Source organism: Aulostomus chinensis, chromosome 17 (genome assembly GCF_037954235.1).
Source record: "Aulostomus chinensis isolate RoL2024-O1b breed Wild chromosome 17, RoL_Achi_v1.0, whole genome shotgun sequence".
Classification (NCBI taxonomy): Eukaryota; Metazoa; Chordata; class Actinopteri; order Syngnathiformes; family Aulostomidae; genus Aulostomus; species Aulostomus chinensis.
Window position 1 is genome coordinate 17,364,329 of NC_141336.1, and position 20,030 is coordinate 17,384,358.

Sequence of the window (20,030 nt, forward strand, 5' to 3'; positions counted from 1 at the left end):
ATAACAAGAATAGAATCATGTATCTGTGGATTTTTTTTTATTTCTACATGAGATCAGCAAGTGAAAAAGTGACATAGACCTCAGTGTTTTTTTGCCAACAAAACAGATAAGGTTCCAATGTATTTCCCACACATTTTTGTCTGCATGACAGTGGAGAGGACTTTGAAACAGCCTTTTGAGTGCCATGTTGACAAATGAGTGCATAATACCTTATTTCCCTGGAACATGTACCACTGCCATAGCCAATAACCCACTCTCCTATCAGTCCATAACTAAAAACATCACACACTGGATGTCTGTTCTCAAAAAGATCCATGTATTATTTCCTCAGGAAACAAGAATATGTCCTATCTTGAAATACCAAAGAAACTGAAAATAATTTCTTTCTCTGCCCACAATTTTGGAGAGTTCTTCCTTGGCTCCACTTCATCCATAAGGGTTTTGTGTGAATTCTTTGGTTAATTCCATCCATCCATCGTCTTCCGCTTATGCCTATTAAGGGTCGCGGGGGGGGGGGGGGGGGCTGGAGCCTATCCCAGCGTCGACGGGCGAGAGGCGGGGTTCACCCTGGACAGGTCACCAGTCCATCGCAGGGACAACATAGACAGACAACCATTCACACTCACAGTCACACCTACGGTCAATTTAGAGTATCAATCAGCCTCGTCCTCTCTTGATGTCTGTGGACTGTGGGAGGAAGCTGGAGTACCAGAGAGAACCCACACAGGAACAGGGAGAACATGGAGACTCACACAGAAAGATCCCGCGCCCGAGTCGGGACTCGAACCTGGAACCTTCTTGCTGTGGGGGACAGTGCTGACCACTGCACCACCGTGCAGCCCCTTTGATTAATTGATTGATTAAAATTCTTTTTTTTTTTTTAATTGCTCAAAATAAACAAATTTTGCACCAAAAATAATTGATTGAGCCACCAACTATGAAAAATGTATGTTGAATTCCCTTCCTATTACACAGTGAGAGTGAACAGGTGAATTAACCCAGTTAGGCAAGTGATCTGGTTGAGAGCATGTGGCACACAACATATTTCACGTTTTCCGGTGAATAACGGCCAGTGATCAAGGAAAGCAGCTCGACAGAGGCGATGTAAACGTACTGGCTTTGATACAGCACAGGTTGAAGTGGAATGTGATCAGGAATAGCATGCTGACGTTTTTTTTTAATCATTTGATGTCTTTTAAAGAAAAATAAATCACTTCTACATGTTTCTAGCAGCCCAGGTGGACATGCTGGAGCTCCACTGGTCTTGCCTCTCTACGAACACCAGACACACCATTCGCCTCAGCAGACACACTATGAATATGGGTGGCCACAGATGGCACAGACAGAGCAATGCATCAACCAGCCTGACCTGTTCTGTGTTTCCACAAAAAGGGCTGTGTTTCCTACATTAACTCTCTCTTCCCTCTGCGCTGTATAAATAGTTAAAGATTGAGTAAGAGCGAGATGACTGTGGTCAGAGGCTTCGGGGTTATGAGGAAGCAGACGCGGCTGCAACCAAGAGATACAGCTGAGGGAAACACATGCAGTTCACTGAGGCCCAGATGTTGGCGATCTATGTTCCTGCTGCATTGCGCTGATCCTGGCCGGGGTCTGATCATGGTTTAGGCCTCAAATTCTTCACGTGGTCCAGATGAGGTGGTTTCTGTTGGAAGAGGAGATTTATGCATCACAAATTCAAATAAACCCAGTTATGTAACTACATATCGCATGCTTGAAAAGATTAGCTTGCTAATGAATGATCTGTAACAAAAAAGGAAAATAACTAGCGTGATACAACTGAGATTTATATCAATTGGACATTGCAATCACACAAAGAAACCACGTTTTTATTTGCAAGAGTTTCATGATAAACCATATTAGCGAGGAGCACATATCTTACATGACATAAAATCCACAGGTTGATGGATGTATATTTCCATATTAACCAAAATCAAAGTAAAAGGATGAGTGGATACAGAATATAAAACAAGTATCATAGAAAGACAGTCATTCATATGCTTTCGAACCACCAAAAATGAGATTTCTGGCTAAATGATGTGGAACATGATGCATACCACATCCCATGTCCTGGAGATTGATCTACCTTTGAAGACATAGCAACCATTATGTCAAAAATAGCTCCTGAATAGCAGCAAAATCTTTCCCACAAACTGAAACCCTTCAGATATTTCTCAGCACTAAGTTTACATATCAGAATCTGTACTGGGTAAATTTGACCTTTGAATGATGCAGCTAGATTTAGTTTGAAGTTATCAGCCGAGCGCGTGACGCGGATTTCTGCAGCTAACGAGCTGAAACTGAGAGAGAGGAACATTTTAGCTGTCGCAAACTAACCCTAGTGTTTCAGTTCAGAAGACGTCGTCACACAAACGCTTCATGAATTAGCCGCCATAGCATTTAACATACCGTAAGAGCTGATAAACTCCCCGCAGTTTCCCGGGTCAGTGCGTCTTCTATTTATTTTTATTTCTGAGCTAAATATACAGATTTCTCATCAGAATCGCTTAAAAGTCGAGATTAAAAACTTCACACTTGTGCTGACATCCGCTGAGGAAACTGTGTGATATGATCAGAAAAGTCTCTAAATAAACATGTGGGTGTGATTGCTTGCTGGACTGTTGTCTCTCGGGGTCAGGAATGTTCTTTCTGAGGGAGGAGTGCAGTGATAGGAGAGGAGCTTTGATGATAACAATGTTGTGTCCTTCGAGACAACAACAACAACAACAAAAAAAGGTTTTCTTCGCCGCTTCATGCGTATGAACCTTTGGTTGACGTGGGATTTCTTGGGCCAATCAAGGGTTTCTGTCGTTTTAATAATAGAAGACAATACATGACAAAAACTCAAAGACACGGGACAGGACACGTCATACGTAAAATATAGGTTTAGGTGTCATTTTCTAAAAGATCTGGGACAGATTTTATCGGGCTGTCACCTGAAAGAATAAACTTTGGCCTCAGGTGGATCAGGTAGATTTGTTCCTCTGTTCCCGATACTTTCTATCTTTCCTCTTCTTTACTGTCTTTGCTGTGATTCACAAAGATTTTCATGACATCGCTGAGTGTTGAACAAGCTTGGACAAAATGCAATCTACAAAAAAAAGTGAAATGCACCATCCATCTCTGTCATGAAATACAACTTATAGAGTGAAACTTTCTTCGCCCAAACATGGCTACTTTGCCACAAGATCCACGCAGTCTCAAGCCAGCGTGGTATCAGAACCTCCTTTCAGGTCTCAATTCCTCCTTGGAATAGAGGAAGCTGACTAACTGCCCTCTGGGATTGAAACAACTGGCTGTTACTCCAGTTAGAACTGACCAGGAAATAACTTAACTAAATGTGAAGACTGGTCTTTTATTTTCTTTCTTTTTTTTTTTTTGGGAAACAAGACTCAGATAAAGCACGCCCTCCTTTATCACCCCCGTCCTCTCTCTCTCCTTCTCTCTCTCGTTCTCTCTCTCTCTCTCTCTCTCGCTCTCTCTCTCTCGCGCTGCTGCATGAATCAGATTTCAACACTGTCCTGCTTGCTGTGAAAGACGAGAGAGAGAGAGAGCGAGACAGAGAGAGGGAGGGAGAGAGAGAGAGAGAGTGAGAGAGGGAGGCAGATATCTGATATCACGGGGGTACAGACTGCTAGCTGCAGTGACAGCTGTGCCGCAGTGATAGGTGGGCGACGCAGCAATGTTATCGTGTGATTGTATGCCAATGGGCAATATTGCCCAAAAGTTAAACTGCAGCCAACTTTTCCACGCTGCCAACTGGTAGGTGGTTTGTCATGCTGGCCAAACGATCTGAGTGCTTTAACTCGATGAGAAAATGTTTTTACAACTTTCTGGTGACTACTAACTTGAGTTGTTTAGCATATTTTCATATATCAATCAATCTATATAGATAGATAGATAGATAGATAGATAGATAGATAGATAGATAGATAGATAGATAGATAGATAGATAGATAGATAGATAGCTTCATCCCCCTCCTGTCCCACAGTGTCAGGACAGCTGTGGAGGAGCGAGGGAGGCTCAGAGGGGTCACTCCACCATCGGGTCTGCTGTGGCGCTTTTGTCTCACAGTGCAAGGTGGCCACCTCCTCTCTTCCATCCATCCATCCTTCTATGCGTCCATCCTGTCCGCCCGTGTCCCTGCCGCAACCTCTCACGTTACACCAGAGCCAGACGTGGATGGCTGTGGCTCAGAAAGCAGAGGGAGGCCCGTCCAGACAAAAGAGCGACAGAGGTGGACGGGGAGACCAGGAGGGAGACCAGAGGAGGTTGGATCAGCAGCGCTTCTCTTGAGATTATGAGAAAAGCGCATTCTTAACACAATTAATTTGTGATATTTGTCTCAGGAGCAGGTGTGAACCCTACATTTCACTCAAATATGAAACCATTAGATGATTAATCCGTCTGTTGCTCAACACAATGTTACTCTGCAGCTACTTTGAAGCAAATGTACCAAACTCTCCAGGTCCTCACTGAGGAGTTGCTTCTGTCTCACAGAGCCGACTGACATATCAAAATGGGATCAGAATTGCAGAACGGTCAAGTGCAGCATCCAAGTTGTCGGTGTTGGAATTTTGGTGGGGTTTTTTTGTAACATGTGCATCAAAATACCGCTCTAAATGAAGTGCTGTGGCGCCGCAGCGATATCCCAGCATGCACGTGGCTTCCCAATCAATTGTGATCTTTGCTTTCAATCCCTAATCAATAAAAGCAGACTTTAGCTGGCGTGAGCGCTCCTGAAGTAAACCAAGACATACATTTTCTTCCACCATAGTTGACTTTTTTGTTTGTTTGTTTGTTTGTTTGTTTTTTTACAGATTGATGCAGCAATGCCTCATAAATTACCTGTAGAACTGATTGAGCCCCAGAAGAGCAGATCATGGTAATAAAGTCCCAGATTACTGATGCTGCTGTAAAACTGTTGAGTGGCGACTGGTGCTCCAGCCCTGCTTTATTTCCCTCTGGTGACACCACATCACTGGTATTTGGGCGGTGGGTGGTGTGTGTGAGTGGGGGGTGGGGGTGGGGGGGTAACAACATCAGACCACGCCCCGTAGAGCTTCAAGAGTCCCAGCGCCACTCTGGTGTGTACACTTAGGCACGCGACAGGCGCGTGGCAGAGGAAAAGGAAGAGTAGATCGCGAGACTTTTAACCCCTACAGGATGATGGAGAACGAACAGGTCCCGGTTGGACGCGGCGCGTGAAGGGGAATCAGGGTGTAGGAGTCAGGTTTAATAGGGTGGAGGTTTTCAGATCGGATAGTGAGAAGAACCAGATCATTTGTGGTGTTCAGGGCTAAAATAAACCGGATGTAAACGACTTTTAAGGGGTGAACTGGGATCATACTCGCGTTATGCTGGTAGAATAGTCTGACGACAGGAGAGGTTATCAACAACAACAACAATAACAACAACAACAACAAAACACATTTTGGCTGTGACGCAAAAGTGAGTTTACCTCCAATCAACTCAAGTGCGTTTTAAATGTATTTCCTGCCGATGGTACGAGGAGGTAAAACGGGTACATCATTTGAAACCAGACTAATATTTACTCAGAGTGGAGTGCAGCTGCAGGGAGGAGGATCAACAGTCCAGCCACCGGAGCGCAGACAGCCCGACGCCGCCCGAGGCTGCAGGACTCGGCTTTGTATTCTAACCTCCTTATCTCCTGTCCTGAACCCGACTCATACTGTAGGTTGGTGACCGGGAGAAGAAGGGGCAGGGGTGTGTATGTGTGTGTGTGTGTGTGTGTGTGTGGGGGGGGGGGGGTTTCCACCACCGCGACGGGACAGGAGGATGCCTTCGAGAGGGCATCAACTTTTCACACACGTCCCAACTGAGTTTTGATTGCGTGTGGGAAATATTGATATTCTCTCTCTCTCTCTCTCTCTCTCTCTCTCTCTCTCTCTCTCACACACACACACACACACACACACACACACACACACTCTCTCTCTCTCGCTTTCTTCCTTTTTAGCTTTTAAAGTTCGCAAGACGTGTGAAATAAATGCATAAATGTTGCAGTTCATGAACAAAGACATCCATAAGGAGGGTACATTTAGGAGGTGGGCCTCAAGAATCCTGATAACAGCTGCATTTTTATCCCGTGGAGACAAACATCTTCAGGTTATTTTTTTTTATTTCAAATGCAAGTCACATTTCGAGTTTTCAGTACAATCATTTGTTAAATTCAGTGACAATAGCAATGAAACGGATGTATAAAAACAAGCAGAAATAAAAGAAAAAGACAAAAAACATGTAACGGTGAATCAGGGATGGTGGAAGTATTTGCAACCTGTAAAAAACCTAAGGCTGGTATGAAATAGTACTTTATAAAGAATAGTACTGCACTGGATATATCACTCAACAAGTACATGAATAGTAGTAAAGTAAAGTTGTCTCTTTAATAATAAATGACTGTTTTTCCTATTAAAATGCCAGTGATTGTAATGTTGGTTGGGGTGACCAGATAAGTTTATTACATTACCTACAACAACATTTATACTATATTATTAGAATATTTATACTGTATTACACGATAAAAAATGACATTCTGTAAGAACAAAAACTGAGTTGATTATATTCATTTTTTCTTCTTTTCCCTTTTTTAATTTCTCTTTCGTTCCCATCCAAATGGAGGAACTTGATTTTCAACTTCCCCAAATATTTTTCCGACAGTGGTGCTTTGTTAAGTATGATTCCTTTCAGTGAATCCCCCTTCATTTAGTTTGATATCTTTAGAAATGTGCGTGGAAGTTTGAACACGTGTTTGTTTTTTTTTTGTTTTTTTCAATTTAAATTGCATTGTCATCGTCTTTAAAACAATTTGTGGGTTTGGTTGGTTGTTGTTGTTGTTTTTTTCCACTTTAAAACTTCCTAACTTCCTCCTCAGTGAGATGAATTCTTTCACTGACTGTGTCGAGGAAAGTTTTTCATTCAAGTCTGAGAGTTTCACTAAAAGGTTGCGTCTCCTGGTGCGGCGCTGCAGAACCAGTATGATGAAATGGAGAAAGTCAAATAAAGGATCTCAGCTCAGGGGGCAGAAAGTATCCTGGCCTGCTCAGCTACATTCCACCACTTGTGAATTGTAACATTAGAGAAAAGGGACACAACGCCCCCCCAACGACCTCCTCACCCCCCCCCCCCCCCCTCACATCAAGTCTATGGAATGTCTTTTGACACCTTAGAAGAAGGGGAAGAACCCGGCAGCACAGCGACCACCAGAGGCTCGGACCCGGGTTCGATCAGCTGAGAAGCACCTCTGATTGACAACCCCGAAACCCCGTTTCCATGGAAACCGCCTCAGCGGCGCCGCGAGGGCTGGCTTGGGGGCTGCTGTGAATCGAGTGACGTCACGGCGCCGGCGCCAGAGAGTCTGCTCCAAAGAGAGCGAGAGGGGAGAGAGGGAGGAGCGGGGAAACAGGGAGGAGAGAGAGAGAGAGAGAGAGAGAGAGAGAGGCTGTGCTGCTGGCGGACGAAGAAGAAAAGGAGGAGGTTTGCACCGACGTGCTCTTGCGCCAATTCATCACCTGCCTGTCAGGCGTCGGGCAGGGGCGTCGTGCGTAATGCTCCCAGCGGTGGGAGCGAGAGGAAGAAGAGGAGAACATAGAGAAATGCGAGCGCACCAGATGTGGACTCGGACAGCGGGAGCTCCAGTTGACGTTAGAAACGCGGAGGAGCCGGAGGAAGTAGAAGCTGAACAACGCGGACACCAACAGCGAGTTGCTGCTCTGCAAGTCCCAACTCCGACTTCTGCCTTTATGTTTCCGAAAAGCAGTATCATCGTCATCATCCAGACGATTCAGATGATTATTTTATCCACGGTCTCTCTCATCCCGATCCATCAGAGGCACCCACAGCCTCCCTCCGCCCGCCCCTGCTCTCCCAACAACTGCCCCCATGTCTGTTTGCCTCTTTCATCAGAACTCTCATCTTCAAACAAATAACTAAAATAAATAAAACAAAATCAATGAAATCAGAAAAACGTTTTTTAATTAATATGGTTAATATTATATATATATATATATATATATATATACATACATACATATATATGTGTGTGTGTGTGTGTATTTATAATGTATCACGCATCTCATCAATCCACAACAGTCCTGGAGTTGGTGCACACACGCACATTCCTTCCTACACGCACACCTCCTTCAAGCGTGTAATTTTTCGACACAGACGAGTCAGTCTGAGGAGTGTTAGATCACATGAGAGCCACTACTGCAGGACGTGACCTTTGACACGGGGCCTTGAACAAGTCAGGTGACACAACACTGAGAGACACACCAGACCCTCGGTGCTTGTATTTATATCAATAAACACATCGTTTCTTTTTTTTTTTAATAAAATAAAATAGAATACATTCTAACCATCTTCTCCATCAGCTTGTTCATACGGAGACGCGGTTGGCGGATGAAAGAAAGACACGTTTCTTCTTCCTCTTCTTCTTCTTCTTCTTCTAAACAATACATCACTTTGACGTTAATCGGCGGGAGCACGCGCTGTGTTTCTGGCAGAAGTCAAACATTTTCCCGTCCCGCTCAGAAACTTCACACCGGTCCGGACTTGTGAGAATTAGGAATCATCACACGCGCCTGGAACCTGCGCGACATCCATCCCCGACACATCCAACACACACAAACCGGCGTATGACGTATTCATTTATCAATATGACACGGATTAAAAATAATATTTGCTCTTTATACATACATATTTATTTATTTATATATACACATGTATATGTTTATGATTAATTTCTCATTCTTCTACATGGCTGTTTCGTCAGACTCTTTTGGCGCGCTTCGTTTTCAATTGACAGCCATGTGAATCATTAATTTTCTTGATCAGAAACAGGTAAGGGCTTAATTTTCCAAATTGCCCACCGGAGCTGCTCAAGCGCCCTCTTGGCTCCGCCTCCAACATGCGTTGCCGGTGGTAACGCGTTAGAAAAGGGGAGGAGCTAAGCGGAGAAGAGCTTATAGTAGCGTAAAATGATTTTGAGTGGCAGTTTCTTCCCAACCAATCAGCGCGTTTGACCCGCCCCCGTCGCATGCCCAGCCTGCCGCCTATATAAACCACACTGACAGTCTAGTAATCCAGTCTGATCGCAGATCTTCTGACATTACAGGACTTAAAAAAAATAGAGCGAGAGAGAGAGAGAGAGACGCGAGAAACCGACACAATCGAGTCCGTCCTCGCTTCTGCCGCTACTGACAAAATGAAAGCAATAAGCCCCGTTCGGTCCTTCCGGAAAACCAACGCGAATTTATCAGAACACTCCTTGGGAATCTCTCGGAGCAAGACCCCGGTGGACGACCCGCTCAGCCTGCTGTACAACATGAACGACTGCTACTCCAAGCTGAAGGAGCTGGTGCCCAGCATCCCCCAGAACAAGAACGTCAGCAAGATGGAAATCCTGCAGCATGTCATTGACTACATCCTGGACCTGCAGATCGCGCTGGACTCCAGTGTCGCACTAACCAGTCTGCATCACCCAGCACGGCCGGGGCAGGCTCCATCCAGGACCCCCCTGACCACCCTCAACACAGACATCAGCATCTTATCATTACAGGTAATCTAAAGAGCGACGTGTCGGCGGATGCGCGTAGTCACCGCGCCTCTTATACTCGCACAAAATGGCTTGTTAGAGAAGAAAATGGCATGTTTGTGTATATTCTTTTGTTCCGAATCACACACGAGGGACCTGCGGTAACACCGTTACAACGCCAGACACCTCAATCTGACGCTGACGTAAGAAAAAAAAAAAAAGAAAGCGAGGGGAAAAAAAAGAGAAATAACATTTGGTCTTGTTTGTTTGTTTGTTTTCAGTCTCCGGAGTTGCCATCAGAGCTGATGACAGATGACAGCCGGACTCTGCATCGTTAAAGCGGTAAGTCGGCTGTCCTCATGTCTGCTGCTGCATTCTGTCCAGGGCTCTCAGGCTCTCCCGTACAGCCTGTCTCCCAGTCTGCTGAAGCAGAATGGGTTAGAATTACCACTCACCAACCCATTTGCCCCCACCCCACCCTCCTACACCCCCCTTTAGTAACGCGAACGTCGTCTCACGTTGCTCTAATGGTCCCAATATGTTTTTGCGTAAAATGCGCCGCAACACTGGGCGTCAGTTATGACTGGGCACAGACAGTTGGTTTGACTTGAATCCAGATAATCCAATGTAGCACCAACAAATATCAAATATCCCAGTTTATAATGTGATTTTACTATTAAATAAATTCCCCTTTTGGTTTGTGTATCCAAAGACGAGTGATTATATTTGTGTGTGTATATATATATTTTTTTCCTCTACGGTTTAGAAAATGGAAGCTTTTCACTCCCTAAAGTAGCAGTCGCAGGGTTGCATTATAGCCTCTTGTGTCTATAATGAAGGGCATCTGCAACAGGAAAATAATGGCTGTTTGGATTACTGCTACTACGATGTCTGCACATAATTGGTACAAGAAGTGGGTAGGCGCCAGCTGAGCAGCAATTACGCTGATTCTTCCCCAGATTGTAGGCTGAAGTTGTGCGAGCAGAGTGTGTATTCTTTCTCTCTCTTTCCCCTCAGTGTGTGTGTGTGTGTGTGTGTGTGTACATCTGGAGAGCAGGGTTTGCTTAGTATTGGGAGTGTTTGGTTAAATGTTAAAAACTGCGGCTTCCTCCCTGGCGCCAGTCTGTCCGGATCTCTGCCCTGTTTGCATTTTCTAAACACGCCTCTCTTTCTCAATCTTTTGCAGGTGTTTGGTCAAGACGCAAAAACACACACAGGACCTGGGGAGCAGGACTCTCCCCCTCCCTCCTCCCCCTCTTACCAACACCCTCCTCCACACACCTACCCCCCCCCCCCAACCTCTGTCCACCCAGGCCTGGATTTTTCTCCCCCCCACACACACACACACCCTACACCCCTCCTCACCTCTTCTCTCTCTCTCTGACGCTGAAATCAAGAGACTTTTGCTTATTATGGGACAATCTTTATGTGATGTGTTTTCTGTTTGGACACTTCATTATTATTTAACTTAAGATTTTTTTTTTTAATTATTATTTGTGGGTCCTTTCTGGAAATGGAAGGCGCGTTATATTCCCAAAAAATGGGAGGAAAAAGGAGATTATTGTCACAAGGATTATTTCCCCCTCACCCCTGTCCCCTTACTTAATGAAGTCTTCGCTTTTTTTGCGGAGGTGGGAACGTGAATAGAACTTGGTTAGTTACTGTACAAAAAAAAAGTTTAGTCTTGTCTTGTCAGAGTTGTTGGCACATGAAGGACTGGACGTTGTTTAAAAAAAAAAAAAGGAGGAAAAAAAAAGCTAAATGAAAGAATGAAACCTTGTGAACTCTTCTCGGGAGTTTATCTTGTATAGTTGCAGGAATTTGAAACTTCTGCAAAAAAATGTAATGTTGTACTTAATTATGCTGAAACTTTTTATAAAAGTAATGTAAATTGTACCTTTTTTATACAAAATAAATCAAAAAAGCTATTTCACTATTGTTTCATTTTGGGAAGGGGGGGTGGTGTGTGTGTGTGTGTGGGGGGGGGGGGGTCCACCAGTTTTGGAGGAAATCCCTGCGTAAAAACCGGTTTTTCAGCTGTGCGTCCGGCTGATGTTGACGTCACTACGTGTCATTACGGCACCGTCAACGCAAGATTCCTTTAAAGTAATTCTCACAGCAGCATGTGAGATATACGGAGAAATAATGGCGTAAAACACCGAGCTTTCATGACTCGAGGGCGCGGTTGCATTCAAGCTTATTCAGTGCGAACTTCTTCCTTACATGCTATGTAAAGTAAACGGGATTAGACGGTTTAGCCCGACAGCCCGAGACATTAATGCAGAAGGCTGAGGGCTATGACGTTTTGTTTTTTTTAAAGTAGACAATTATGTAGTGTAAGTGAGGTGAAATTGGGTCGCTTACTGACTCATTTAAAAGTGTCTTTGGGAGTTTATTGTCTTATTTTTCCCTCACTAAATTTTTCGCTCTGAAAGTTTTACCTCTCGAAAGCGTTTACCGTCATAAAACACACACACAACAGTTGACTATTATTGACACACATTAAGACATATTTCAGTGCCCGGGAAAACTAACATTTCGGATTTAGTTTTAAGATTTAAGAAGTACAGAAAAGTCACCCGTGACCGCATCCAAAGGTGGCATCAACCCGAATGTCTGCCTTCACGGCTGAGTGTTTCCACACAACTCATTTAAGGGACTTTTCTTGATTATGTGTTTCGAAAAAAGTACCAAATACAAGACTCTTTAAACACTTACAAGACAAACGCATCTCCTCAGAGACCCACGAAGGCACCTAAGAGTCTCAAAGCTGATGTAGTACGAGTGCCTGTGCAGTCAAGCTGCAGCGTTTGTATGGAAAGTGCGCCATCTATCGGACGATGTTATTCCAAACAATTCCACCCTTCCCCACGCTTCATGTCACCAACCTTTCTTGAAAGTTCTATTTCAGATTGCAATAGAGAAGATTACTTTTGGTTTTTTTCTGCTCAACACACCAGTTTCTCCCTGAAGAAAAAAGAGAGAAAACACTCATTTCAAGGGTCTGCACAGCCAAAAATGTTTATTGAGTCACACAAGTTTCACCACTTCTACGACACACACGCTGCTATCTAGTTGAACTGTTTTTGATAGAGAGCAGAACCCTTCGTAACATCGCTGATCCTTATTATCTCATTATCTGAGGCAACACTTCTGTTTTGTTTTTTCTGTAACATATGTTCACAACATGTAACATTCCATCACTACACACACACACACACACACACACACCATTTCAACACTACAGCAGTTAACTATCCAGTAAAACAGAGACATGGAAAGGTCTTGGAACACCAGAGGGTAGTGACAACTGAATTTAAACTACTTTGGTAACTTTAAAAGTCCAAATTGTTTCATTTTTTTTCAATTAAAGTGATTTTATTGACTATCATGTCTACTTTATATTCACAGCACACTTCCTACTTGTTCTTCCTAACAGTGAAACACACATCTACTCTGCTTCTGTGTCACAACATTTATAGTAACATGAACTATCAGGACCCTTGGTAGAGGAGCAACCTTAGAGGACACTCTCTCTCTCGTCTCCCAGGCTGATGGTGCGCAGGTTCTGGTTGTGGTGGACGGTGGCCGTGGTGGTGTTGCTGCTGCTGCCTGGGGTGATGATGACAGCTGGTGACGAGGTGGTGCTGGACTCTGTCACGTTAGCCTGGTGGCTGTTGTTGGTGTTTGAGTTGGTGGTGTCGTTGGGGTTGTTGGTGTTGTTGTTAAGGGTGGTGTTGCTGGCGGTGCGGTTGAGGTTGCTGACCCCGCTGGACAACCATCCCTCATCTGGGCTGCTGGCCATCAGACTGGCCTCAGACGGAGCCTCGGAGCAGATGGACATGCGGGCCACCGTGGTGTCCTGCAGGCTGCTGGGGAGGAGGCCTCTCTTCTTCACCAGACCCTCCAGCTCCAGCTCGATCAGGTCAGGCTTCGGCGCTTCTCTCCCGCTGCCAGCTTCTCCATCCACCTCCTCTACGGAGCGGTCTGATGAGCTGTCACTGGAGCGCGTCCCCGAGTCGGACAAGTCCTTATGATCCAGGAGGCTTTCAGTGAGGAAGCCAGACTTGGTCAGTAGCCCGCTGGCCTGAGAGGGTCTCTGGGAAGACTGAGCGGTAGCTCTCTCATCTTTTTGGAGGAGAGGTGTGGTGTTGTCAGCTTCTTCAGGGCCCGAATCTTCATCGTTGGGCAGCTTGTGGTAGCATGACCCAGCTCCAACCTTCCTGGAGCCCAGAATCCTGGAGGATGTGCTGTGGTCCAGCTTCTCATCCTCTTCACTGATGGGGTCTAGGAGCTGGGCATCGGTCCCTGAGGGGAAGTCTGTGCCATCACTAGGCTTGGAGCCTCTCTTGCTGAAGGACTTGCGGCTGTCTTGGTCAGCCCCTTCCTTGGCCTGGGGAATGGGAAAAGGATTGAATGAGGAGAACATGAAAATATACAGTATCATGTGCTGCTGGCTGAGAGGCCTCAGAAGAGGGGATTCCTGCCTCTGCCTTTAGTGCCAAGAGAAACAAAGAGTATAAGCTAATAATTAAGAAAGAAGCAATGATCTCCCCTTTCCCAGTACAGAATATGGGTCTTGCCGCTGCACAAGCCAGAGAATTACAGCATTTAAAAACATAAGTTTTAGATCAGCACAACATACAGACTGACATCAGAGCTACACAAGTAAACAGCAACAGTAAATTAAACCGCAAGTCTTTTTCCCTGCACACTGGCGGTGGGAGCTTTTCCTCTGATTTGACTCAACTATCTAAGCGCTATCAGTGATGCAGTGATAAAAACTCAACAGCGTACTTGTGACTGTCCACCCACCCCTTTGTCCTCTGAGCTGGCAGCCTGAAGGAATTGTCCAGGGTGGGGCTGCACGGGTCTCTCTTTCCCACTGCCGGACATCTCCAGCTGGGCCATCTGAGCAATGTACTCCCTGTAGGCATCACGATACTCAGCCTGCTGCTTGTCTGTCAGCTTGCAGATGTCATTGGAGGATTCCTGGGAGTTGAGACTGGACATGCTTGAGGTGCGGCGATTTGCCACCTGACAGGATGAGAAAAATTGGACTGGTGGACTGCAAGAGTTCTGTATGGCTGTAGGTCAGGGTGCAGTTATGATGGAATTTATAAAGAAAAAAAGAAAAAGAAGTTCCATCCACCTGGATGTGGTTAAAAAGTAATAGCCAAAGTGTGTTTGCAGAGTTTGATTGTTTGAATTTTCAACAGATCACAAAGAAATCGAACCAAATAGCAACAGAACTAACTACCTACATGTGAGACTTGGCTTGTGTCTTTTTTTTTGGGGGGGGGGGGGGGGGGGGTTTGAAAAGGTGAAAAAAAAAATCGAATAGGGGGCCCCTTGTCACATTTTTCTGAGCTGCCGTGTGTGCATGTCTATTTTCAATTCCGCTGCATTTAAAAGAACTACAGGCTTCCTCTGCTGTCCTCTTTTCTCACTAAAAACCACATTCATGTGATAGCGCTGAAGTCACCAGCACGCCGGCTAAATGTGGGCTCGGTGCAGAGGACGTGTGACAGTTTTGGGTATGTGACTTCGCCATCGCACGCAAACAAAACTCTTACACTGCTATTGTACTTGTTATCTGTTATGTGTGCAGGCACAAGTGAGACTCAGACCAGTCGACTTTACAGCCGGGTGACGACTCTCTAAGATCGACATGCTGACCAGGTGACTGCTACCAACACATGTGAAGGGTCTTCTGAGTCATGTGACAGAGGAACTGACCGGCCATGGTGTGATGTTGAATCTCGGAGGTTCCTCTATCCCTGCTCCGCTGAGTTCTTCGAAGCTGAGGTTGAGGCTGAAGGACCCCGTCTCATGCTGGGCCCCCCCTGAGCGTCTGCTGGGCTCCCCATGGTGAGCAGCGCTGCCCTGCTCACTGGTAGCTCGGGACTCGTCCTCCAGCAGAGCCTGGCTTTCAGCATGACGCTGTTCAACCACCTGGGAGAAAAGAATATTTCATCTCAGTCAGTTTTAGGACAGTTATTAAAAGCCAGGGATAAAAAAAAAAAAAAAAAAAAAAGCAGTGACAACAACAACAAATGCTGGCAGGAGGAGAATCATGAGCTTTTGCTTAAGTGGAGCCACTTGTCTTTCTGCTCCTCCCTGACAATATCCTCCCTTCATCCAGATATCAGTCAGCCATCTTGAACCAGATGGCCGCATCCTGGCAACACAACACTGGCTTGTACATGAAGCTGTAAGGCCACTGTACTTTCCAGCGCCTCTTACGTGAGCTCTGCATCAGATGTCTGGTGAAACACAACCAATCCAGGGCTCTGGTTTGATATTAAGAGCGCAGACTAACATCTGATGAAATGGAGACGGCTACATGTGTTAGTGATTTCAGCCCGGCTCAGCCGACTGGACTCCAGGCAGACTGACGAGCACAATTCTGGTAATACGGATTAGAAAATCTCCATTCCAATATCTCAGCGTAGCACAAGATGCCATATTAAGAGACGCTGTCTTGCTTCTTTTTGGAATAAACAAGAGCTGACATATATCAACAGGAGGGTCCTGGCAGGGCAGAGCGTCTGCAAAGTCTCAGAGTGAGGAGAATGTGTGCTATTATAAATCTTCAGGCCTCAAATCTACAGTAATGAAAAGGTGGTTTTTATTTGCTATTTTTTAAATATAATTTATGACTGCTTATTCTTATTTGACAGAGTAAACTCAGATCAGTTACTGTTCCAATGATATAACATTACATATTAGGAACGATATTAAAAGCAGGCTGGGAGACGAGTAGAGACGCTCCAAGGGAGGAATTCATTTTCAGCCTCACCATTCCCCTGAACAGCTGCCAGTCACCAAAGTTCATCTCCATCTCCTTCTTCAGCTCGTCCAGGTTACACTGAGCCAACACCCGTCCATTTATATTAGCCTGCAATAGACAAGGAAGCAAGTAACTACTGGGTTGGACGGACTGATTGGATTTATTAGGATGTTCAAAGCGGGATAATACCGAAAAACCACATGCAGACGAATGTGCGGAGGGGCTCGTATAAGGACACAAAGATATCTTTGGGAGAGGACAGCAAACATAAAATCAGATCTCTCTCTCTCATCTCATCACTGACAGGCGCACCTTCTTGATGGTGGAGGTATACTGAGGCAGCATGCTAGGGTCGATTCCATCCATCTGTTTGAGACGCTCACACACCGTCTCTGTGTTCAAGGAGCTGAGCAGGACTGCAGGAGAGGCCTACAAACACATACAAGCAAATTAGAAACTAAAGAGTGGCTTTGTGTTTGTGTGTGTGTGTGTGTTAAGGTTACCAAGGCACACACTGTTAGATTCACTTCTAACACACTGATTTGGGTAAATTTAGGAGCAATTCCTGGCAAAGAGACATGCTGGCCTGTCACTGTCAGGAACACAGAGGTGCAAAACCACACAGTAATTCTCTCTATGGTCACACAGTATTGGTATAATAGTAAACAAAGCTTCCAACCAGTCTAAATACACTGTTACCTGCCTTCAGTGTGTGTACAGAAGCATGTAAATAGTGTGTACAGCACTTACAGGAGGGAGTCTGTAAGTCTGAGCTGCCGCTGAGCTGAGCGGCTGAGCAGCTACGAGGCTTGATGTGACTAATACCAGCGGCCTGTTGATGATGCCTCCTCAGACAGCTAACATGCCATGTGCTGGCAGAGAAACTAAATCATCCATCCCACTCCCCTCCTCCCTTTCTTCACTTATCCCTCTTTCTCTCTCTCTCTCTCTGGATCTGCTTTCATTCCTTCCTTCTTTCACTTTCCTTCCTTCTCCGCCGCCTGCGCTGACCTCCTACTCTCTCTCTCTCTCTCTCTCCCTCTCATCATCTTTTCTTTCTGCACCTTCAGTCTATGACCATCATAAACAAAAGCTTTTGAGATGCGACTTTTTAGACCAAAATAAACAGTGTGTACAACATAGCACACAATAGCAGGTGCTAACGTTCTCTAACGGTGGGAAAAAGGTGGAGTTTAACGACTACTGTACTACTATGGTAGTGTACTACTACATACAGACTGTAAGTTGTGTTTCAAGTGAAGAGTCTATGATGATAGAGTGGCGCAGGGATGATGTACTTTTGTAGGAAAAACAGGAAGTGACCATCGCCATGGGTTCCCTTGACCAAGAGCCAATAAGTTGGTTTTTTTATACAGGATTTTGGATTACTGCAGAAAATAAACTAACGTTTAATTACGCAAGATAAAATTCACAAATAAACAACAAATTTATGATCTTTAAAGCATAAAAGCAATTATGAGAAGTATAAACATCACTGCATCCAGCTGCATGCTTCTTCTGTTTTCAGTGAAATGACATTCAACCTCTGTAGTCTCATTTAGCTACTTGTTTGCAGCCGTGGCTTATAAGATGCATGAGTGTGTTATTTATGAACATATTTTAGGAAGAACAAGCATTTAAAATATTTTAAGTACATGTGAACTACAGACTCAGAACTCAGGCATTTAACAGAAAACCCACTGACTATGAGAGAAGGGAACCAGGGGTTAAACGTTGCGTACTTATTTCCTGGTTTTAAAACTCATTCCTGCACCACGCTATATCTCTTTCTACAGCATGCTTGATAGAATAAACCAGTGTGTTAAGAATTAGTTGAGATAAAGGGAGCTGAAAGATGGGAGAAATGTTTGGATGCAGATGACGAGATCAAAAACGCTGTGAAACCGTGGGTGTACCTGCTTTAATTTGTAAGGCAGCGACTTTAAATGCTTGATAAGGAGACAAAAAAAAGAGCAGACGGACAAATAATCAGACAAAAATACACACAGATATTCACAATGATGTGAAGTCAGACCTGTACCTGTGAAAGGAGGAGGAAGGGGAAGGAGCGAAAGAAATAAAAAGGCAGACAAACAAGAAGAAAGCACACGTTGAACTGAATCATCAGGAGACAACAGAGCATGTATCTCTCTCGCAACACGGAGAAGACATGGCTCCTTTTGCAGCCGCCGCGCCAGCCAGCCACGTCAGACTGGAAAAGACAAAGCTATTGGAGGTGGAATTATGACACAAGGAGATTTTGTTTTCACTGGAGTCAGACAGCTTTTAGAGTCATAATCTTAGGAGACAGAAGGGATTGTAGACGCGACTGACAGACAAGTAAAAAATAAAAATAAAAGTTTCCATTCAGGGAAGGCGATGAATATGACTCCTCGATTCAGCTTGTGTTCTAAGAGTGTAAATATCTGCGGGTGTGTCTCAGTGTGCAGCACATGTGTGTGTTTGTGTGAAACCCTCCCAGTGTGTGTGATAAGAGTGTAATTACAGCTGGGCTGAGCTCAGGGCTGGGCAGAAGGATGGGGAAGAGGAAACAGAGCTCTGTAAGGGAGGAAGCATCTTGGTAAGGAGATAAGCTTTACCAGTGCTGTGCTCATTGTCAGTGTGTATGTGTGTGTGTGTGTGTGTGTGTGTGTGTGTTTGTCTGTGTGTGTTGCCAGCCCTAACAGTTGCTCTGATGATAATACCGGCAGCCAGAGGAATCCACACTCACACTTCTATCAGCTAGGCAATTACACTGGGCTAGGCCTGCTTACATATCCAAAGAGTAACACACAAATGAGCTGGTATGTGCGTGCGCACACACACACACACAGATTTGCAGAAAGGGATAAGATGAGCTGATGTGCACAGAAAAGCCAGAATAGGATGAAACTGAGAAAATGTATGCTGTAGAGGAGACAAAAGAGCAGAGGAAGATACAAGGAATGGGGAAAAAAAGATGCAAAAATACAGCGAGGCGAGCGAGGGAGAGCACGACAGTGATCTATATTTAAATCTTTAATACAGCTCTTTAAATGCTTGCTGGCAGTGCCCTGATAAGTGGCTTTTGTGGCGCTGGAGAGTCGTGTTATCATCAAATTGTTCTAATGGAGGCTGCTTTGAATGAGTGATTCAAACCTGAGTTTCAGAGAATTCCTATGATGGATTACTTGCAAGTCCATTTTAAAAGCTAGTTGCGTTATATTCTACACATGCTTTAAGGGTTTCAGGGTGTTAGGGGTCACACACACCGGGTGCAGCTCGAGTATTTACTGTAAGCGAGCAGCAGGTGTGATTAGTTGCAATTTGTCTTTTGTAAAACGCTGTCTGATAAATAATGCACATGCACAGCAATTCGAGGATGCATTTTTAGCATGCTTTATGTTGTCAACCCAAAAGAAATTGGAATTTAAAGCATCAGTTGAAACATCAGCCAAATAATTTGTGCTTGGCTGCATATTTAGCAAATCCATAATGCTACATACATCAGCTAGATGTGTGCGTCTGTTGTTAATGTTTATCGGGTTACCATAGTGGGGTCAGAGGGACAGGAGGGGAGGCCTTCTCTGACATCCTCTGCAATAACATCCTGGCAAGGGCAAAGAATACAGACACGGGTTGTGTAGAGACACATGCTAATGGAGTTAATGAGCATCTTATTT

At 44.8% G+C, this 20,030-nt stretch overlaps 2 protein-coding genes across 7 annotated transcripts in view; one reads left to right on the forward strand and one right to left on the reverse strand.

The window, feature by feature from the left end:
- Positions 1-9,139: 9,139 nt before the first annotated feature.
- Positions 9,140-11,503, forward strand: id2a (inhibitor of DNA binding 2a). The gene is made up of 3 exons (XM_086182051.1): positions 9,140-9,599; positions 9,857-9,917; positions 10,762-11,503. The coding sequence occupies exons 1-2, from the start codon at positions 9,246-9,248 to the stop codon at positions 9,911-9,913; spliced, it is 411 nt and encodes a 136-aa protein (XP_086038177.1). The 5' UTR covers positions 9,140-9,245; the 3' UTR covers positions 9,914-9,917; positions 10,762-11,503.
- Positions 11,504-12,558: 1,055 nt separating this feature from the next.
- The window catches only part of kidins220a (kinase D-interacting substrate 220a), a 50,963-nt gene continuing 43,491 nt past the window's right edge, over positions 12,559-20,030 (reverse strand). For 2 of the 6 annotated variants that reach the window (XM_086181907.1, XM_086181905.1), the window contains 6 exons: positions 18,285-18,317; positions 16,681-16,797; positions 16,378-16,476; positions 15,315-15,530; positions 14,391-14,612; positions 12,559-13,968 (listed from right to left, as the gene is read on the reverse strand). In XM_086181907.1, coding sequence (XP_086038033.1) covers positions 13,096-13,968; positions 14,391-14,612; positions 15,315-15,530; positions 16,378-16,476; positions 16,681-16,797; positions 18,285-18,317 — 1,560 coding nt within the window. In that variant the 3' untranslated portion in view covers positions 12,559-13,095. Of the gene's footprint in view, positions 13,969-14,390; positions 14,613-15,314; positions 15,531-16,377; positions 16,477-16,680; positions 16,798-18,284; positions 18,318-19,897; positions 19,958-20,030 lie in introns of all 6 variants that reach the window. The other 4 variants (XM_086181909.1, XM_086181904.1, XM_086181908.1 and 1 more) reach the window with 4 other exon arrangements.